Source organism: Geotrypetes seraphini, chromosome 9 (assembly GCF_902459505.1).
Source record: "Geotrypetes seraphini chromosome 9, aGeoSer1.1, whole genome shotgun sequence".
Lineage (NCBI taxonomy): Eukaryota > Metazoa > Chordata > Amphibia > Gymnophiona > Dermophiidae > Geotrypetes > Geotrypetes seraphini.
The window spans coordinates 99922978-99946081 of NC_047092.1; the positions used below are offsets into that span (position 1 = coordinate 99922978).

Genomic DNA, 23104 nt, shown 5'->3' on the forward strand with positions numbered 1-23104 from the left:
TGGATTCTGTAATTACCTCTTCTGGGAGAGCATTCCAGGTTTCTACCACTTAATGCGTAAAGTAGAACTTCCTGATATTTGTCCTGAACTTGTCCCCCCTTAGCTTTAGTCCATGTCCTCTTGTCTGTGTCACATTGGACATTGTAAATAGTTTTTTATCCTGCTCTATTTGGTCGATTCCTTTCAGTATTTTGAAAGTCTCGATCATATCCCCTCGCAATCTCCTCTTCTCAAGGGAGAACAATCCCAGTCTCTTAAGTCGTTCCTCATATTCCAAGTTCTCCATGCCCTTTATTAGCTTTGTTGTTCGTCTCTGCACCCTCTCGAGTACTTCTTTAGGTTGGAGAGGTATGTTGGATGCAGTATTCCAAGTGTGGTCTGACCATCGCTCTATAAAGCGGTAGTATTACTTTCTCCAATCTACTCGTGATTTCCTTCTTTATCATGCCTAGCATTCTATTTGCGTTCTTCGCTGCCACCACGCATTGCGCTGACAGATTTTTTCCCATGTCATTCTCTATCCCCAAGCTTAAAATTCAACTGCCAAATTTGGGTTATCACACTTTCCAGACATTAAATCAAAATATTTTGCTCTATCTTCACAGATTTATTTCTGTTAGGAGCCAGAGTAAATTTATTTCACCTAGCAAATACAAGGCTTATTTTGTGGGAAGAGGGTGGGTTCATTATCATTTGTAGGTGGGATTAAAGTAATTCTTGAACTGGTTTGCTCTGTAAAATATGTTGCTGGGGGATCCTCACCCGTACCTCCTTGTCCAGGTACGTTGCTTGGATTTGGGACTTAACTGGATATGTTTGCTAGCTCTCAGGCTCAGAAAAATTTGTGGATTACTGCAACTCCCCTCGTGTAGGGAATCCTACAGGGACTAACAGAAAGAAGATTATCAAAAGTATAAACCTATTCTTCCATTCCTGCTTTACCGAGTATGTTAGTACAGTCTCTACGCCATTTTGACTTGTACGTCTGATTTCCCATTTGAACATTCTTTCTAAAATGCTGTTTTGTATCACTAAGGGGCTCATAATTTAAAAACATCCAAAAAGTGGCCTAAATGGGTACTTGGACGATCAAAAAGCCTGATCGTCCAAGTACCCATAACCAAACTGGTTTTAGACGTATCTAAAAGGCTTAGGCCTTTTCCCTGCCTCTAAATGCATAGAGTGAAAAGAGGCATTTTTAGATGGGAAAGGGCGGGAGGTGGGAGGGAGCTAGTATAGCAGGTATAACCAAAGATTTTGACAGGTTGCCTAGTCGGCACTTATACGTTTTGACTTAGACCAATTCAAAACAGGTATAAGTGCTGAAAAAGGGCCCACTGAGCTGATGATGACTGGTGCAATCAGCTCAGCGGCCCGGCAACCTACCCACCCCCACAGCAACTATTGCAGCAGGAGAAATGGCCCAACCCAGCCCATGTGCCTAAGGCTCCACCCACAGGAGGGGCCTATGGCTACTGGGATGATTCCGGTTGGCCCAGGCACCTCAGGCCCCACCTGTGGGTGGGGTTTGAGGCACCTGGGCCAATCTGGCTCTAAGGCCCACAATTTGACGGATGGCAGGCCTGCCGGATGGATGAGCTTGGGACTTGTCCGTCCACTAACATATTTACAGGTACGGGGAGGGGGTTGGGGGGTTAAGGGGTCGGCAGGGGGTCATGGGGTTGGTGGGTTGGCGGGACGATCATGGGAGGCGGTTGCGTCGAGGGCAGGAGGGCCTGGAATCCCTCCTGCCCAGATCTTAGTGGGGATGGGGGTAGGGGGGTTCGCCTGGACAGGAGGGCTTGGGCTTCCTCCTGCCCAGATGTAGTCAGGGGGGTCGCGGCTCAACGGGACAGGAGGGCTTGGGCTCCCTCCTGCCCAGATGTGGTCGGGGGGAGGGTTGCAGCTCACCGGGGCAGGAGGGCTTCAGCTCCCTCCTGCTCCAATATTGTCAGGGGGGACGCAGCTCCCTCGGGTAGGAGGGCTTGGGCTCCCTCCTGCCCGGATCGTTGTTGGGGGTGGATTTTGTAACTGGTATTGTTTTTGACAGACACCGGTTACAGAATCCAGCTTTCAGGCGAAGGACTGGCTCCTCCTTCGCTCTTGTGTTGGGCATTTGGGACTTCGGCTTTTTTGGTTGATTATATGTTGTTAGTGTAGACGTAGTGGTGGTCTGGGCATTTAAACAGCTGAATGTAGAGGCAGGCCATTATCAAAAAAACCTCCTTTTGGACGTTTTATTATAATGGACATTTTCCCTGCTTCTACTTTCAACATTTAGGGCCTTAGGCTAAAAGGGGACTTAGACTTTTTTTTATTATGCCCCTCCACATATCTAAAATTAAATTCACAAAGAATAAACTAAGTTAAACAACTTTCAGAAGTTGCTATATGCCTGAGTGTTTTGTGTTCAAGGGTCCATTTCACTTGTAAAGCAGATGTGTAGCAGATGTCTGCTAATAAAGGAGACTGGAGGTGTACTTCTGGACTGAGCCTGGTACAAACAGCTGTTTTCAATCATGGTACTCTCTTAAAGTAAGTCTTCTAAATACAGTTTTACCTGTGAACAAATTAAGACATAAGCCCTTTGAAATTAAAATGATAAAATAGTTTGATATCTATCAGACAGGACTTAAAGACCTCAGCTTTCTTTCATACTACAAAGAAATTTAAACTATCACTAAAATGCTTAAATATTCTTCCCACCTTCTCCATCTCCTTGAGACCCCTCTTGCATCCCTTTCCAGCCATTCCACTGTTTCCTCTCCACAGCCCTCTCATCTCTCTTCCCCATGCATCTCTTACCTCACTCCTCTCCAACCACCATGTCCATGTCCAATAATTCTTTCATCTCCCCATGTGCACTATCTCTCTCTCACACACCCAATTCTCCTTTTCTATTCACTCCCCCACCTCAGCATCTCTTTCCCTCACTCCTTTCATTCTTCCATCCTATGTCTTTGGGACATTGCTGTGAACAAGGCTGCCCTGGAACTTCAATAAGATAAGTTGCTCTGCATTTCATATTCTGCTCTTTTCACTGGTTTTCAGCATTATATCTGCTTAATTTCTCTTCTCATCCCTGTTTCATACTAAAAAAAAAATAAAGCACAAAAAAATAAACCCTTCTCTTTCCTGTTAAATCTTATTTCCTCTTTCCCTTCATAGGAATAAGGGTAAGACTTATAGTCCCACCAACCCCAGGGACCACTATTCATATATAGAGACCCATATAATCAGGACTACTCAAATCAAGTCACTTCACAACCAATCAAGATGACCTTTATTCTATGCAATCACTGTGGTGCTTTAATTCCTAGAAATACTATTTGGAGGCTTAAGGCTTGCCCCATCTGTCTTCAACTTGCCAGTATTAAGGAGGAGCTCTGCAAACTTAAACAGGAATTGAATACAATTAAAGCAGCTTCCATCACTCCACAAAATCATACCAACTTACCACCTCTACCTCAAAGAATAAAACAGCCCAGGAATAAATGGGTCACAGTAGGCTCAGGAAGACTGCGACATGTAACACAGAAACATTCACCTTCAGTAACATTACCTCTACAGAATTCCTTCGCTCCACTAGTGCACTGCGATACTCAAGAAAACAGAAGGGAGGTGGGACTGGAACCAATGAAGGTAACTAAAGAGAACAAGCGCACCCTAAGTACAAATAAAAAAGCCAAAAACAGAAAACTATTACTGTTGGGGGATTCTATCATCAGAGGCATTAACCTTGGAACACAGGGCGAGGAGACCAAAATAGTGAAATGTCTTCCAGGATCCTCAGCTACCAGGAGTTCCAGGCAAATACTGACTATAATTAAGGAAGAAACTAAGGATTTTAACACTGATGTTGTTATCCATCTGGGAACAAATGACCTGGCCAACAACTCCACACTTGCAGCACAGAAAGCTTTTCGGGAGCTTGGTGAGGGCGTGAAACCTTTTGTAAAGACTTTAGCTTTTTCTGAAATACTGCCTGCATATGGAAAGGGAGAGCAAAGAGTGAAAAACACAGAGGACTTTTAATAGATGGCTCAGAGCCTGGTGTCATCAAGAAGGCTTCAGGTACATAGGAGGATGGGGAAATACATGGAAGGATAAGAAGCTATATTGCACTGATGGGCTACATATTACTACAGCAGGAAAAAGAAACCTTGCAGAGAAATTTAGACAATATTTTTCTAGGCATTTAAACTAGGACAATTATAGAGACCACCCCCGGCAAAAGAAAAGATGTGATAGTAGTAAAGGCTGCAACATAAGCAATATCAGCAACTCATTTCTTAGTATTGCAACGGAAAGTGAAACGACACAAAAATCCATACGAAAAAGGAGATTATCGCTGAAAAATAGCTGGAAAGCGATGACCACAAATGCTCGCAGTCTAAGCAACAAAGTTCATGATCTGCAAGCCCTGATGTTAGAGGCAGATCTAGATATTGTTGCTATCACAGAGACATGGTTCAGTGAATCACATGAATGGGATGCAAACATACCGGGATATAATCTTTTTAGGAAGGACAGAGATGGTCATAAAGGTGGAGGAGTAGCTCTCTATGTAAAGATCAATATCCAAGCGACTGAAATGCAAGGGACCTGGGGAGAGGAAGAAGCGATATGGATTGCTCTGAAAAGAGAAGATGGAACTTCTATCTACGTGGGTGTAGTCTACAGACCTCCGACTCAATCGCAGCAAATTGATAAGGATCTGATTGTGGATATCCAAAAGTTTGGAAGGAAAGAGGAGGTTCTGCTGTTGGGAGATTTCAACCTGCCAGATGCGGACTGGAATGTTCCATCTGCGGAATCGGAAAGAAGTAGGGAAATTGTGGATGCCTTTCAAGAGGCTCTGCTCAGACAAATGGTGACGGAACCCACAAGGGAAAAAGCGATATTGGATCTGGTCCTCACAAATGGAGAGAGTATCTCTAATGTTTGAGTGGGTGCTCACCTGGGAAGTAGCGATCATCAAACGGTCATCAAACGGCTAAAGTGGAGAGTGGCCACACGATGCTTAAAGTCCTAGATTTCAAACGTACGGACTTTAATGCAATGGGAAAGTACCTGAAGAAAGAGCTGTTAGGATGGGAGGACATAAGAGAAGTGGAAAGACAGTGGTCTAAGCTGAAAGGAGCGATAAAAATGGCTACGGACCTTTATGTGAAGAAAATCAATAAAAACAAGAGAAAATAAAGGCGAAAGAGTTGGCGTTCATGAAATATAAAAAAAACCCAAGAAGAGGAGAGCAGAAAGGACTACAGGGTGAAACTGAAAGAAGCCAACATAAGAACATAAGCAATGCCTCTGCTGGGTCAGACCTGAGGTCCACCGTGACCAGCAGTCCGCTCACGCGGCGGCCCAACAGGTCCAGGACCTGTGCAGTAATCTTCTATCTATACCCCTCTATCCCCTTTTCCAGCAGGAAATTGTCCAATCCTTTCTTGAACCCCAGTACTGTACTCTGCCCTATTACGTTCTCTGGAAGTGCATTCCAGGTGTCCACCACACGTTGGGTAAAGAAGAGAGAGATACGTTTGGCGAAGGCACAGGCGGAAGAACAAATGGCTAAAAATGTAAAAAAGGGAGATAAAAATTTTTTCAGATATATTAGTGAAAGGAGGAAGATAAAAAATGGAATTGCTGGGCTAAAAGATGCTGGGAACAAATATGTGGAGAGTGATGAGGAAAAAGCAAATGTGCTAAACAAATACTTCTGTTCTGTGTTCACAGAAGAAAATCCTGGAGAAGGACCGAGATTGTCTGGCAAAGTTACATGAGAAAATGGAGTAGATTCTGCGCCGTTCACGGAGGAGGGTGTTTATGAGCAACTGGAAAAACTGAAGGTGGACAAAGCGATGGGACCAGACGGGATCCATCCTAGGATACTAAGGGAGATCAGAGAGGTTCTGGCGAGTCCTATTAAAGACTTGTTCAACAAATCTATGGAGACGGGAGTGATTCCTGGGGATTGGAGGAGAGCGGATGTGGTCCTTATTCATAAAAGTGGTCACAGGGATGAAGCAGGAAACTACAGGCCGGTGAGCCTCACTTCAATTGTTGGAAAAATAATGGAATGTGTTGCTGAAAGAAAGGATAGTGTACTTCCTTGAATCTAATGGGTTACAGGATCCGAGGCAACATGGCTTTACAAAAGGTAAATCGTGCCAAACGAACCTGATTGAATTTTTTGATTGGGTGACCAAAGAGCTGGATCGAGGACATATGCTAGATGTAATTTACTTGGATTTCAGCAAAGCCTTTGATACATTTCCTCATAGGAGTCTTTTGAACAAACTTGAAGGGCTGAAGTTAGGACCCAAAGTGGTGAACTGGGTCAGAAACTGGTTGTTGGACAGACGCCAGAGGGTGGTGGTTAATGGAAGTCGCTCGAAGGAAGGAAAGGTGACTAGTGGAGTCCCTCAGGGTTCGGTGCTGGGGCCAATCCTGTTCAATATGTTTGTGAGTGACATTGCTGAAGGGTTAGAAGCAAAAGTGTGCCTTTTTGCAGATGATACCAAGCTTTGTAGACACCGAAGAAGGAGTGGAAAATATGAAAAAGGATCTGCAAAAGATAGAGGAATGGTCTAATGCCTGGCAACTAAAATTCAATGCAAAGAAATGCAGAGTAATGCATTTGGGGATTAATAATAGAAAGGAACCGTATATGCTGGGAGGAGAGAAGCTGATATGCACGAATGGGGAGAGGGACCTTGGGGTTATAGTGTCCGAAGATCTAAAGGCGAAAAAACAGTGTGACAAGGCAGTGGCTATTGCCAGAAGGATGCTGGGCTATATAAAGAGAGGCGTAGTCAGTAGAAGGAAAAAGGTGTTGACGCCCCTGTACAGGTCATTGGTGAGACCCCACTTGGAATATTGTGTTCAGTTTTGGAGACCGTATCTGGCGAAAGACGTAAGAAGACTTGAGGTGCCAGAAGGAGGAGGAGAGACTGGAAGCCCTGAATATATATACCCTAGAGCAGTGATGGCTAACCTTTTTGAGCCCGAGTGCCCAAACTGCTGCACAAAACCAAAGAATTTCCTCAAAGTGCCAGCACGTCAATTAAACCTTAATAACAAGATTTTAGTATCTAAAAACTCTTTATAAAGTTGCTTGAACTATGTAACATCATTTTTAAAGGTTGGAATCTTTGTATTGTCAGAGAATCAATTTGATTCACAATCCTTTGGTTTTCATTTCAATTTATTGGCAATTTATAATGTTTTAATGATTTCATTCAATTTAATGAATTTAGGAAGAATTTGATTCAGTTACACAATATATTTTAAATGTCAAATGTATCCTGAATAAAAAAAAAGATAAACTTCTTAAAACTGTTAACTGTGTCAAGACTCGATGTGCATTCCCAAAGAGTCTATACATGTTTTTTTGTAAAACTTACAATCAAATTAGAAAATAGTTAAATCATTACATTTCTAATAATATGATGTAAAGAAAACAAGAGAGCTTTCAATTAAACCAACTGTTTTTATTGGAAATTCCAGATTGGAATACAACAGGGCCATGTAAAGTCCCTTTTTTAAATAACATCTTTAAATAATATTTAAATAACTTAGAAAGTGTCTTAACTGCAAACTGAAAACACTGCTTCATGTAAACATATGCATTGGGCATGCTCTGAAAAAAATTAATGTGATTTTTGTTGTTGCATGCATGCTGATAACTTGTCAATCCTTGGCTCATAGTGCGTTAATTTCAGAGCAACACATGCAGCACTCATGTCATCCGTTAATCTGTTTCTAGCATCAGATTTTATATGATTCAAAGCCGAAAACAGCTGTTCACAAGCATAGGATGACCCAAACAAAGTAAGAAGAGCAATCCCAAGTGCTTTCATGGACGTAAAATTGTCTGGCAGAGAATTCCACGTTTTTAGGATTTCATTTTCAGAACTGCTAGCAGTGATTTCATTTGTCACCCTTTCACACTCACTCAATACGTTCAAGAGCCGCAAGCAGGTCATTGAATTTACTTTTCCAGATAGAGCTTTCTTGAAATTCCAGTAGCTCCATTTCCAAATTTTGAATATCCAACCACTGTAAGCAGGAAAGATCAAGATCTTCAAATGTGGACTTTTCTGGGGACGTTATAAATGAAAGGGTTGTCTCCATCTTACGGAACTGAGAAAATATTTTACTAAAATTCTCCTTTGCTTCGGCTACAATGGTGGAATATGCTTTGTGGATTTCCTGGTGTTTTTTATGACTGTCCACAAATGTTGTAGAATTATCCAAATGTATTTTTAGGTTGGGAAAATATTTTAGCTGTCCACTCTCAAGGTCTTTTTCAAAAACATGCAATTTTCTCTCAAAAGCTTTGATGTCACTAAACATGCTTTCTGCTGTTTTTCCCATGCCTTGTAATTTTTTGTTTAGTACATTAAAGTGGTTAGTAAAATCTGTAAAGAACATGAGGTTGGTAAGCCAGGCCATGTTGGTGAGTTAAGGATAGTCTTCCCCCTTTTCATTCATAAATAGCCTAACTTCTTCCAAGCAGGCCACAAATCTCTCTAACACTCGTCCTCTGCTCAGCCACCGGACATTATTGTACATCAGTAAAGTGTTATATTGTGCCTGAACATCATCAAGAAGGGCTTGAAATTGTCAAAAATTAAGAGCACGCGCCATGATGAAGTTCACCATTTTTGTTACATCTTTGAGGACATCGTCAAGTTTTTTGCTGCTTTCTTTGGCGCAGAGAGCCTCTTGATGTATTATGCAGTGAAATTGAATCAGTGGATGTTTTGCTTCCTTAGCAAAGAAATGAATGAATCCTGATGTTGTCCCCACCATGCTAGGTGCTCCATCGCTAGTAACTGAAACTACTTTTCCTGGACTTATGTCTAGTGATGAAAAAGCCTCCATCACAGCATTGTGAATATCTATCCCTTGTGTTCTTCCAGGCAAAAACAGCAGTTTTACCAGCTCTTCTCTCATGATATCACCAGTAGCATAACGCAAAATGAGCGCTAGTCTTGCATGGTTAGTAATATCTGTACTTTCATCCAAGCACATGGAGTAGAAGGGTGCTTTTTGTAAGTCGCAAGTAAGCTGTTGATTAACATCAGCAGCCATTCGCAGAACCCTATCTTTTGCAGTATTTCTGCTTAGCGGCATCTCAGAGATGCGCTGCACAATTTTATCCTTGTTTTGGAAATCATGGAAGAGTGAATTACTCCCAGCCAAAATTGCCTTTTTGATAAAATCTCCATCAGAGAGGGGCTTACCATGTTTTGCCATGCACAGTGAAATTTGAAAGCTGGCAATTGTAAGATGATTAGTTTTTGAAAGATAGTTGCTAAAACTAAGAGACTGGGAGTGATATTTCTTTAATTTTCCTACAAGGAACTCTTTTCTTTGAGCTAAACCAAGTTCAGCAACACTGTTATGGTTGGTCTCAAAGTGACGTTTGACACTTGATGTGCGAGACACAACACTTTCATTACACATAATACACAATGCTTTCCCACTGCGTTCAATCACTCCATATGTCTCTGTCCAGGCCTCTTGGAATGGTCTTCCACTATCTGTTTTTGCTGTACTCATTTTCTTTGTTCAAGACTTCAAGTCTACAAAAAGATAAAATTTGTATAATAAAAAAAATCTAATAAAGTGCTGTATACAAATCCGTCCCCATAAAAAAATATGTGATTGGGGAATTTTACTAATTGTAGACATCCGTTTTGGTCAAAAAATATACTGTCCGGGTGAAAACCGGACTTGTGCAACCTGAGTGTATGGGAAAAGGACTTTTATTTTTCATTATTGGAGCCTTTGTTATTTTATTATGATGTTTACAAAAGCACTGTGAAAGGCCACATATACACTTTACTGTTTTTTGCTATATTGAGTTTTCCATAAGGTACAGCGCAGAGGATTAGTGTGTTGGTTGTTCACAGAGAGCCCAGCCCTCCTCTCAGCTTACTGAACTTCTCTATGCAATCATCATAAGCAGCTTTTTTATTTCCTCGAATTTAGCATGTCCCCCATGGAAGATACAGAGGTTTTTACAGAGGAGCACATTATTAGACACATTAACTTCCCTCCATATCCTCATCTCTCTAGCATGGGAGCACTAGGAACTGTTCCTGATTACAGATGTCACATGTGGAGTCACACTACAGCCTCACTGAGTTCCTGTGACAGACTCAGTGTGAAGCTTCTCTTCCTCCCCCCTACTTCCCCCTCACACACTGCCTGCTCATAGGATACTAAGGGGAAGACAGGCAGGCTATACATCCACTCACAGGACTGCAGCCAGCACAGGAGAATGGGCCGCGGCCCACCGGGACAATGCCCGGTCCTCCCAATGGCCAGTCCGGCCCTGTTGCCAGGTGAGCTGCAAAGCAGACACCGTCACACTCGCCTCCCGCCGCGCCGCATATCTTAATTGCGGACTAGAGAGTTGCGCGGGGACAGAAATCCCACCCGTCCCCGCCAAAGTCTCACCCGTCCCCGTGAGGAATCCCTCCGTCCCCACCCGTCCCCGCGAGGAATGTCCTCCGTCCCCGCCCGTCCCCGTGAGGAATCCCCTCCGTCCCCGCCCGTCCCTATAAACTTCATTTAATTATGCTACTGAATTAAAGGCTCTGGTAGAAACTCATTTACAAATAAGCAAAAAGACTTTATTAATTTGGAAATATTAATTGGGAAGAATACACACTTTGTAAACGGGTTTCTACCAGAGCCTCTTTTGTTTATAAATTTTTATCAACACAACTAATATACTACTTTATCCTGAAGCAAAAAAAAAAAAAGACATATAATTCTTTTCCTACCTTTGTTGCCTGGTTTCTGCTTTCCTCATGTTCTCATTCAGTTCCTTCCATCCACTGTCTCTCTTCCTTCTGCGTCTTCCATTTGCTCTGTTACTGTGCCTCTCCCTTTCTCCCCCTTCCAAATTGGTCTGGCACCCATCTTCTTCCCTCCGCTCCCCCCATAGTCTGGCATCTCTGTCTTCTTCCCTGCCAGCGTCTTCTCCCCACTCTCTCTTCCCCATTTCCTTTCAGCGTCCTTCTCTCCCCCCCATCTTCCCCATGTCCTGTCAGCGTCCTTCTCCCCCCTCTGTCTTCCCCATGGCCTTTCAGCATCCTTCTCCACCCCCTCCCGTCTTCCCTATGGCCTTTCAGCGTCCTTCTCCACCCCACCCCCATCTTCCCCATGTCTTTTCAGCGTCCTTCTCCACCCCTTTGTCTTCCCCATGTGCTTTCAGCGTCCTTCTCCCCCCCGTCTTCCCCATGTCCTGTCAGCGTCCTTCTCCCCCTTCTGTCTTCCACAAATGCTTTCAGTGTCCTTCCCCCCCCACCCCGTCTTCCCCATGGCCTTTCAGCGTCCTTCTCCACCCCACCCCCATCTTCCCCATGTCTTTTCAGCGTCCTTCTCCACCCCTTTGTCTTCCCCATGTGCTTTCAGCGTCCTTCTCCCCCCCGTCTTCCCCATGTCCTGTCAGCGTCCTTCTCCCCCTTCTGTCTTCCACAAATGCTTTCAGTGTCCTTCCCCCCCACCCCGTCTTCCCCATGGCCTTTCAGCGTCTTTCTTCACCCCTTTGTCTTCCCCATGTGCTTTCAGCGTCCTTCTCCCCCCCGTCTTCCCCATGTCCTGTCAGCGTCCTTCTCCTCCTTCTGTCTTCCACAAATGCTTTCAGTGTCCTTCCTCCCCCCCACCCCATCTTCCCCATGGCCTTTCAGCATCCTTCTTCCCCCCCCCCCGTCTTCCCCATGTCCTGTCAGCGTCCTTCTTCCCCTTGTCTTTCACAAATGCTTTCAGTGTCCTTCCCCCCCTCCCCGTCTTCCCCATGGCCTTTCAGCGTCCTTCTTCACCCCTTTGTCTTCCCCAGTGCTTTCAGCGTCCTTCTCCCCTCTCCTCCTCTCCCGCCCCGGGTGCAGCACAGCACTTTTGTGGCGCTTCCGCGACCGACAGACCAACAACAGCCCCGGTCTGACAAACCTCCCTGCCCTTAACCGCGAATCTAAATTTCCTTCTTACAGCTGCTGTAAGAAGGTAATTTAGATTCGCGGTTAAGGGCAGGGAGGTTTGTCGGACCAGGGCTGTTGTCGGTCGGTCGGGAAAGCGCCACAAAAGTAAGGGGACCTGGCCGGCTGTGCTGCACCCGGGGCGGGGCGGACTCCTCCACTCGAGCCGCGAGGCTACTCCTCCTTACCTACCCTGCCTGCAGTACAGAGCCAAACGGAAGTCTTCCCAACGTCAGCACAGACGTCGGAGGGAGGGAGGGCTTTGTTTACCGACGTCAGCGCTGACGTCGGGAAGACTTCCGTTCGGCTCTGTGCTGCAAGCAGAGCAGGTAGGGAGAAAAGCCCCGCGACTTAGTACATCCAGCCCCGCAGGAACCCCGTGACCCTCGGAGGCATCCCCACGGGATCCCCGCGACCTGTGCAGCTCTCTATTGCGCACCTTCCTGCGTGCCAGCTGCAAGGCCTTTGCGTGCCACAGCTGGCACGCGTGCCATAGGTTCGCCATCGCTGCCCTAGAGGAAAGGAGAGACAGGGGAGATATGATTCAGACGTTCAAATACTTGAAGGGTATTAACGTAGAACAAAATCTTTTCCAGAGAAAGGAAAATAGTAAAACCAGAGGACATAATTTGAGGTTAAGGGGTGGTAGATTCAGGGGCAATGTTAGGAAATTCTACTTTACGGAGAGGGTAGTGGATGCCTGGAATGCGCTCCCGAGAGAGGTGGTGGAGATTAAAACTGTGACTGAGTTCAAAGAAGCGTGGGATGAACACAGAAGATTTAGAATCAGAAAATAATATTAAATATTGAACTAGCCCAGTTAATGGGCAGACTTGCACGGTCTGTGTCTGTGTATGGCCGTTTGGTGGAGGATGGGCAGGGGAGGGCTTCAATGGCTGGGAGGGTGTAGATGGGCTGGAGTAAGTCTTAACAGAGATTTCAGCAGTTGGAACCCAAGCACCCAAAGCTTTGGATTCTTGCCCAGAAATAGCTAAGAAAAAATAAAAAAAAATAAAAATTTAAATGGAATCAGGTTGGGCAGACTGGAAGGACCATTCGGGTCTTTATCTGCCGTCATCTACTATGTTATATATGTTATGTCTGTTGGGACCGATAGAGAAATATGATAAAGTATATAAGTGGTATATAAATAACTAGTGTTTAAGCCCGTTACATTAACGGGTGCTAGAAAGCAGTAAATAAGTGGTATATAAATAATAATCTGTGTCCTTCCCTCCTTCCTTTGAAGTCTCAGTGTGCCTCCTCCCACCATTCTGTACCCCAAGTACGTGCCTCCCTCTCATATCAGAGGGCAGGCGGCAGGCTTCTGGCTCGGCCATGGAATGCGGGTAGGAGACGCTACCCGTGGCTTTGTGCAGAAAAACAACTACGGCTAGGAGGAGGGAGCTAGTCAGAAGGTGGTAAACATCTATGGGAGGGAAGTACGTACTTGGGGCACAGAATGGAGAGAGGGGCATGTTGGGACATGGCGGGTGGGAGAGGGGCACGGAACACCAAAGGTAGAACGAGGACCCCCATTCTAAGAGTCTGATGTAAGTTCATAAAATGGGGACTGATATTTGTCAATATTTGCTTATTTCTGATCTGAAGAGGTGGTTAACTTTGAAAAGCCCAGATTCTTTAAGCAGCACTGTTGCCGGCGACCACTAAATAAGTGTCAGTCGTGATGTTTAGAGAATCGCGCCTGCAGGAAAGGTAGGCCAGGGTTTTCAAGGCCTACATTTCCAGCACCTTTAATGTGAATGCTTTACAGTGCCTAATGCCACTTCTAGCATTAGCCACACCTACACCTACAGTGGTGTTAAGTGCCATAAAACGCCTCTGTAGACATAATTCTGGTGGTTTTTAAGGAGCCAGTAGGCGCCTTGAAATTTCTTTTACAAGTGCTTCTAAGTGGTGTTTCCTCATAACTTACCGGTGCCTAAGTTAAGGCGCCGTTTATAAAATATGGGCCAAAATGCATTGAAAGAGTCCAATAAAAAAGGTATTACCTTATTTCCTTTATATTTTTATTTCTATATATTACCTAACAAGTATACAAAACTAGAAATTCCTCAAATCTTGATTAAGTGAAACACATATAATTTTGGATCTCAAAGCAGATTTGTTTTTTAGATTTTTTATTGTAATCATAGCATAAGATACAACTAAAATTCCTGTTTATCCATCTTACATGTAATAACAAGATGTACATTCATATAGTTCATGAAAAAAACACTAGAATGAGCATGTAGAGAGATCTGAGTTATTCACTTGTGCATCTGCATGAAGTTTCTCATAAAAGCTGCAAGCTTCTGAACCTCTTCAACTGTAACAGCATTGTACAGAGAGGCACGAATTCCACCAACTGACCTATAACAGACATAACAAGGAAATAAAAATATTTTTAAAAGTCATGCTGGATTAGACCAAAGCTACATCAAGTTTAACATCCAGTGCTGTAGTCACAAATTCAAAAGTACAGACATTCTACATTCTAATGATTATATGTAATAACTAGTATTTTAGCTCGTTACATTAACGGGTGCTAGAATATATGTCTGTTCCCTCCCGTTGTCTTTCTTTCTGTCTGTCTCTCTCCCTGGCCCCCTTTGTCTGTCTGTCTTTGTGAACCTGTACTTTGAAGTCTATGTATGAGACATACTTCTTTTGTTATATTAGCCAAGCTCTTCTAAGTAAAATTATGTCCATAACTGTCCCAAAGTTCCACTCAGACTCTCTGCTGTGATCTTGGCATAAATCTTTATCAGCAGTCACAGCAGCAGCATTCCCTCCCCCTCCATTTCCCTCCCCCCACACCACTTTCCTGTGCAGCAGTATTTCCCCTACTCCCCTTTCCCTTCACGCGGTCTGGCCTGCTCCCTTATTCCCTTACCACCACCTCTTCCCTTCCCGCGGTCCCGACAAACCTGCTGATTCCAGCAGCGTCTGCAGCACTCTACACATGCTGCAGACGTTGCTGGCATGTCCCTGATGACATCATCAGAGATGCGGCAGAGCAAATCAGGGCAGTAGAAGGCCCCGAAGCAGCTGTGTAGAGTGCTGCTGACGCTGCTGGAATTGGCAGGTTTGTAGTCGGGACCGCAGGAAGGAAAGGGGGGCGGTAAGGGACTACGGGAGCCTGTCAGACGCCGGGAAGGGATGGGAGGGTCAGACCGCGAAAAAAATGTACCGAGTGAGTGGGGAGCCAGCAAAGGAGTGTTTTTGTTCGGCGCTTCTCTTCCCGGGCCGCTATTTGGTTTCTGCTGCCGCGGGCGTGCGCATGCGCACTCTGCCTGCCACGGAACTACAGATCAGGCAACACGGCATTAAGAGTGCGCATGTGCACTTAGCGTTTTATTATTATAGATATTTGGGCTTCTGCTATAAGTAAATATCCTTACAGAATCTGAATCTCATTTTCAGTTGTACAATTGCTGCTTTCTCCCAAAGGAGGTGCCTAGGATTCTAGTTGGCCCAGGTGTCTAAGGCCCTCTCCTACAGGAGGAGGTGTCTTAGGCCCCCTCCCCAGTAGGCATCCCAAGATTCACTGGGAAGGGGCAGGCCTACCATTCCAGCGAAGGTGGGCCTGTCGGCCGGATGCAGGCAGGAGCTGTCCAGCCAATTAAACCAGGTTAGGGTGTGTGAGTGTGTGTGTGGGCAGGAAAGAGTGGATATCACTCATGGCGGTGAACTTTTTTGGGGGGGCAGGAGGGACTGGGTATCCATCCTGCCGGAGAACTTTCAGAGGTGGGGGCATCTCTCCTGCCACCATCATTCATGGGAGTTTGTAGGTGCCGGCGGGAGAGATTGGGCATCCCTCCTGCCGTGATTGTTACAGGGCGGGGAGATGGGTTTCCTGGGCCGCTGAGCTGATCATGGCAGCCTGACCCAGAACTTATACCTGCTTTGATTTGGTCTAAGTCAGGGGTGTCAAACATAAGGGGCCAAAATCTGCCAGCGAAGATTGCGGGGGAGGTAGTGGGTGTCGGCAGGAGTCGGCAGGAGAGTATGAGGCAGGGGAGATGAGTTGCTTGGGCTGCTGAGCTGATTGTGGCAGCCCAATCCGGAACATACCTGTTTTGATTTGGTCTATGTCAGGGGTATCAAACATAAGGGGCCAAAATCTAAAAGATAGGCTAAGTCGTGGGCCAACTTTTTAAAGATACTTAGGGGTCCGTTAAAGTAGAAGTATAGAGTTACAAACTCTCCAACCCCATGCCGGCATTGTGATGTAAACAAAATAAATAAAAAAGACTTTTCTACTCTCTTTTAGGTCCTGGTTCATGCTTGCTGTCTAACACAACTCTGGCAAGACACACATTTCAAATTTGACATATTGTAATCACAAACCAGAAAATAAAATTAGTTTTTCTACCTTTTGTTGTCTGGTCATTGTTCAAATCATGTAGGTCCTAGGCTCTGGTTGTCTTCTAACTCACTTGCCAGGGTCTCCTGCCCATTTGTCGGTTTCTTCTTTCTACTACTACTAATTAATTCTATAGCGCTACCAGATGCACGTTTTCTTCTTTCTTCGTGCTAACCATCCATCTTCCATCTCTGTCTTCCCCTTCTGTTTCCCTTCCCTCCCCCGGAAGGTCTGGCATCTTTCTTTTTTTCATCTCCATTTCTTCCCCATTTCTTTTTTCAGCTACAGCAATTGACCCCACCATTCCCAGATCCACCCATTTGCCGCAGGGGGGGGGGGTCGCGGGTCGGCAGGGGACCGATCTGGGTTTCGGGGGCGGACATTGGGGGGAAGGGGGTTGTGTCAGGGGCAGGAGGGCCTCCTGCCCGTATTGTAGTTGGGGTGGGAGATAGGGGGGTCTGCCTGGGCAGGAGAGGTTGGGCTCCTTCCTGTCCGATCGTGTAGGGGGGTGGGGGTGAGAGGTCAGGAGGGCTTGGGCTCTCTCCTGCCCCGAACGTAATCGGTGGTGGGGTTGCGGATCGCTGGGGCCAGGAGGTCTTGGGCTCTCTCCTGGCCCAATGTTGTCACGGAGTGCCATGGCTGGCGGGACAGGAGGGCTTGGGCTCTCTCCTGCCCCGAACGTAATCGGTGGTGGGGTCGCGGATCGCTGGGGCCAGGAGGGCTTGGGCTCTCTCCTGGCCCAAAGTTGTCACGGAGTGCCATGGCTGGCAGGACAGGAGGGCTTGGGTTCCCTCCTGCCCGACCGTAATCGGGGGGGGGGGGGGGGGGTTAGGGATCGCGGGGCAGGAGGGCTTGGGGTGGATTCTGTAACCGGTGTTGTTTTTGAAAGACACTTGTTACAGACTCCAGCTTTTAGGCGAAGGACTGGCTCCTCCTTTGCATAAAAGCCCTTGTGTTGGACGTTTTGGGCTTAGGCGGTTTTTTGGTTCATTATGGGGTATAAGTGTAGACGTCGTTTGGGTACAAGTGTAGACGTAGTGGTGGTCTGGGCGTTTAAACAGCTGAATGTAGAGGCAGGCCATTATCAAAACAAGGACATTTGTTTTGGTTATGGACACTTTCCCTGCTTCTGCTTTCAACGTTTAAGGCCTTAGGCCAAAAAGGGACTTAGACGTTTTTTTTTATTATGCCTGGCTAAATCGAGAGCCGTCAAAACAGCAGTCAGAGAGGCCAAACTCCGGATGGAAGAGAATTTAGCAGAGAACATTAAAATAGGGGATAAATCCTTCTTCAGGTATATCAGTGAATACAGATGCGATTGTGCGCCTTAAGAAACCAGACGGGAACTATGTAGAATCGGACTCCAATAAAGCCGAACTACTAAATGAATACTTCTGTTCAGTCTTTACCTGCGAGGCGCCAGGATCCGGCCCACAGCTGCAGACAAGGGAAAGCTCGGAAGACCCGTTTCGAGACTTTGAGTTTACGTCCAGCAGCGTCTACTACGAACTTTCAAGGCTCAAAGTGAACAAAGCCATGGACCTGACAAACTATATCCCAGGGTGCTTAGAGAGTTGAGTGATGTCCTAGTGGAACCATTATCCGCGCTCTTCAATCTTTCCCTGAGTACAGGAAGAGTACCATTGGATTGGAAAACAGCTAACATCATTCCAATCCACAAAAAGGGTTGCAGGACGGAAGCTGAGAATTACAGACCGGTGAGTCTCACATCGATAGTGTATAAAACTATGGAAACACTAATCAAGCACAAACTAGATATGATCATGAATGACGAGAATCTACGAGACCCCCATCAACATGGGTTTACAAAGGGAAGGTCCTGCCAATCCAATCTGATCAGCTTCTTCGACTGGGTAACGAAAGAGCTGGATATGGGGGAGTCCCTGGACATCGTGTACTTGGATTTCAGTAAGGCTTTTGATAGTGTTCCACACCGCAGGTTATTGAGCAAGATGAGTTCGATGGGATTGGGAGAAACATTAACTGCATGGGTAAAAGACTGGCTTAGTGGTAGACTTCAGAGGGTGGTAGTGAACGGCACTCTCTCTGAAACGTCAGAAGTGATCAGTGGTGTGCCGCAGGGTTTGGTCTTGGGTCCAATCCTATTTAATATCTTCATAAGGGACCTGGCTCAAGGGCTTCGAGGGAAAATTGCATTATTCGCTGATGACGCAAAACTATGCAACATAGGCAACAGCTCAGTGCCCGACTGCATGTCGAAGGACCTACACTTGCTGGAACATTGGTCTGCAACTTGGCAACTAAGTTTTAATGCCGAAAAGTGTAAGGTCATGCACCTTGGCAACAGAAATCCATGCGGAACTTACACCCTAAATGGTGTGACCTTAGCAAGAACCACTGCAGAAAGGGACTTGGGAGTAATCATTAGCGAAGACATAAAGTCTGCCAACCAAGTGGAGAAAGTTTCAGTTATAATGCCATTGTACAGATCCTTGGTGAGACCTCAACTGGAATATTGTACACAATTCTGGAGACCGCATTATCAAAAAGATGTGCAGAGAATGGAATCGGTTCAGCGAATGGCCACCAGGATGGTCTCAGGACTCAAGGATCTCCTGTATGAGGAAAGGCTGGGTAAGTTACAGCTATACTCACTCGAGCGTAGAGAGAGGAGGATATGATTGAGACGTTCAAATATGTCACGGGTCATATTGAGGTGTAAGAGGATATCTTTTTTCTTAAGGGACCTACGGCGACAAGAGGACATCTGTTGAAACTCAGGGGTGAGAGATTTCATGGTGACATCAGGAAGTACTTCTTCACTGAGAGGGTGGTAAATCATTGGAATAGTCTTCCACTGCAGGTAATCCAGGCCAGCAGCACGCTGGACTTCAAGAGAAAATGGGTAAGCATATGAGATCACTTCAGGGAAGAATTTAGGGGGTGGATCATTAGAGTAGGCAGACATGTTGGGCCATGGCCCTTTTCTGCCGTCACGTTCTATGTTTCTATTTCCTTTTTTTATCTCTATCCCCACAGCTACAGCGATGGACCCTTTTCTCAACTACCCTTTCATCCAGCATCTCTACCTCCTTCCCCACCACCCCAGGGTCCAACAAGAGCTTTCTCTTCCCAACTATCCTCTTTTCCAGTATCTCTATTCCCCCTCTACACCATCCTTTGAGTCCAACTTCTCTCCATTTCTGTTCCTAAATCCCATTGTCCACCATTTCTCTCCTATTTTTAGACCATTATTTCTTTTCTCCCTCCCCTCTCAGTCTGGCATATGCACGTCTCCTTGGACACCCCTTCCCTCCCTCTGTGTACTTCTACACCAGGGCCCCCCTCCCCGAAGGCCTACATGTTCACTGTTCTTTGTAGCATCTTCCGGCTTTCCCCCTGGCCTTCTGGTCTCACCTTCAGCTAATTAGGGCAGCCTGCAGTAGTGCTGCCCGATTTGTGATTCAAATCAATTCATTAAAAAAAAAATTGAGCTTGTCGATTCGACCAGGTCTCCTAAAGCCTCGGGTCAGGCGGGAAGTGCTGCAGTGCACTTTATAAAGTCCTCTGGCTTCCCACCTGGCTTCCCGGTCTTACCTTTAGCTAATTATGGCAGCCTGCAGAAAGGTTCTCTGGTGCTGTAGCGATCCTTGCAGGCTGTTGTCATCCTCTGTAGCACATTCCCTCTGCTGCAATCCTGCCCCTGACATCAGAGGAGGGGGCGGGACTGCGGCAGAGGGAATGTGATGCAGAGGCCAATGGCAGCCTGCTAGGATCACTACAGCACCAGCGATCCTCTCTGCAGGCTACCATAATTAGCTGAAGGTAAGATGGGGAGGCCAGGGATAAGCCAGAGGATTCTGGAAAGAAGGGGAAAATGCAGGTCTTCGGGAGGGGGGTTTTGGTGTAGAAGTACACGGAGGGAGGGAAGGGGAGGTCCAAAGAGACATGCATATGCCGGACTAGGGGAAGAAATAATGGCTCTAAAAACAGAGGAGAGGGAGAGAGATGGTAAACAATGGTATTTAGGGAGGGAAGGAACAGAAAGGGAGAGAAGTTGGACACAAGGGTTGTGTAGGGGGAGGATAGAGACAGGAGGGTAGTTGGGTGGTGAGGAAGGAGGGATAGAAGCTGAATGAAAGGGTAGTTGAAAAAAGGGTCCATCGTTGTAGCTGTGGGGATGGAGATAAAAAAAGGAAAGATACCAGACCTTCTTGGGGAGGGAAGGGAAATGGAAGGGGAGAACAGAGATGGAAGATGGATGGTTAGCATGGAGAAAGAAGAAAACGACAAATGGGCAAGCGAGTTATCAGAAGTCGTTTGTCGCAAAGCCTGGGACCAACATGATTTTTGAATAATGACCAAATAAAAGGTAGAAAAAATAATTTTATTTTCTGTTTTGTAATTACAATGTGTCTGATTTGAAATGTTTATCCTGCCAGAGTTGGTATTGGACCACGAACGTGAGCTAGCATTTAAGAGAAAGAAAAAGTAGTTATTTTGTTTATTCTACAGCACCTGTGTGGGTAGGAAATGGCAAAGGGGGTGGGGTGAGTGAAGAGGCTATTAAATAAACCCAACAGGATGTTTGATAAAAAAACAACCACCCAATTGGGCAGGAAAATTTAAATTGAAAAACTGATTCAATAGGCTGAATCAAATCAAATTTTTTTTCCTGAATTGGGCAGCACTAGCCTGCAGAGGATCGCCGGTGCTATAGCAATCCTAATAGGCTGCCATCGGCCTCTGAAGCACGTTCCCTCTACCGTGGTCCTGCCCCTCCTCTGACATCAGGGGCAGGATCGCAGCAGAGGGAACGTGCTGCAGAGGCCGACGGCAGCCTGCTAGGATCGCTATAGCCAACCGGCGATCCTCTGCAGGCTAGTGCTGCCCGATTCAGGAAAAAATGGTGAGTGGTAAGCCGGGATGGAGGGAGGGAAGAGACAGAGGGCCAAATCTTGGGCCAAATTTGGCCTGCAGGCCTGAGTTGACACCCCTGGTCTAAGTCAAAACATTTGGCTATCAGGGGCTGCAAGAAGGATGAACTAATGAGCTGTAAGATAGCGCCACATTTTGGATTTTAAAGTCCTGTTAAATCTTTCCACTACAGCTGCTTTAACATCATTATGGGTCACAAAATGTCAAACACCTTTTTTTGTTTTAATAAATTCTTTACCCTTGTCTGTTTGAAGTTTTTCAGGTATACGCCCTAAATTAAATATTGTTTTAAAGGCTTTGGTAACTTTGTGACTGGTTTTTGTTTTTAAACTCACGGCCCATGCATATTTTGACAGGATATCTATTACCGTTAAGATGTATTTGTAACTGTTGTTATAATGAGCAAAGGCTGACATGTCAATTAAGTCACTTTGCCACTGGCTGTCAACTTCTGACACCATTGTTTTATTTCTTTTAAAATGGATTCTAGCATGTCTGTGTAAATTGTATGTGTTTTGACTTCGGACTGTAATATCGCTCTTTTTAGCCTCCATAGATGTACCCTGTTCCATTCAGCTCTGTTAACTTCACTCAAAATAAAAAAAAGTCTTAAAACTATGCCTTTTTAACAGAGGCTGTTAGGTGACAGTGGGCTGTTTTTTTTCCAGATTGTTAAAGATCTATGACAACACCAAGGGGGCCTGGACATGTTCAGACAGGTTTAAACACACCTCCTCCCCCCTCTCCCCTTGGTTTTATCAGGGGCTGCAAGGGGCTTATCAGCTGTCAATCTGGGTGTTGCCCATCCCCACAGCCATTACAGGTTTCATACTGTCTGTTAAAGAAAATAAATTCAACTTTACAGGTATTTTTCTCTTCTGTGTGACTTTTGCACTGCTCTTAAAACCTGAGGTCTGTTTTTAAAAACAGGAAAGAATTTGTAAATGTCTTTTGTTTTGTGATGGCTTATTCATTGCTCTAACCATGAGATCTTAAAACCTGTCTTTTAACTAAAAGGCTTTTAAAATAAAGACACTCTATTTTTCTGGCCACATCATTTCCGTGGGCTTCGATTAAATCTGTTTCCGCTGACGTGGTCAGAAAAGCGCATTTCTGGCGCTTCATTTACCCTGTTTCCACCTACATCATCAGAATGTGCATTCCAGTAAGGCAGGCACTCCCATTTACGGTGATGTCATCAGAAATCATATTTCCGGGGTCAAACACGCCTCCATTTCCAGTGATGTCATCAGAAAGTGCATTTCCGGTGACGTGGCATGGAGGTGGGGCATGGGTGGGGCCACCACTATTCGTTCCTATGGGAAGGGCATGGTTGGAGAGTGGGCGTGGCCTGGGTTGGAGGGGTGTGGCATGGGCGGGGCCAAGAGGAAAGTGGGCAGGGCATGGGCAGGGTTTGGGCTAAGTGGGCGGAGAGTGCACAGGGTTTGGGTGAGGAGTGGGCATGGTGTGGGTGGAGAGTGGGCATGGCTTAATCCAGAAGTGAACGCTGATTGGTCGATCCTTATCTTTGACAGCTGTCAATCATTTTGACATGAGGTGTACCCATTATACTACTAGCATTTATCATTAAAAATTATAGGTGGCCATAGTGAGTAGCATCTAATTCCATTATCAGTTTACATTTTTTACAAGGTTGATTTTAACTTTGGTTTTTAAGGTCTTGATTTGCCCACTGAAGCCTTTTAAAATACTTTTTTGACACTATGGGGTTCAATAAAAAAAATGTCTAAAAAGTGGCCTAAATGTGTACTTGGACGATTAAAAAGCCTGATCATCCAAGCACACATAACTAAAG

At 45.5% G+C, this 23104-nt stretch overlaps 1 protein-coding gene across 4 annotated transcripts in view; it reads right to left on the reverse strand.

The window, feature by feature from the left end:
- Window positions 1-14094: 14094 nt before the first annotated feature.
- Window positions 14095-23104, reverse strand: part of PSAT1 (phosphoserine aminotransferase 1) — a 501906-nt gene continuing 492896 nt past the window's right edge. For 2 of the 4 annotated variants that reach the window (XM_033958494.1, XM_033958495.1), the window contains exon 9: window positions 14099-14372. In XM_033958494.1, coding sequence (XP_033814385.1) covers window positions 14270-14372 — 103 coding nt within the window. In that variant the 3' untranslated portion in view covers window positions 14099-14269. Of the gene's footprint in view, window positions 14373-23104 lie in introns of all 4 variants that reach the window. The other 2 variants (XM_033958496.1, XM_033958497.1) reach the window with 2 other exon arrangements.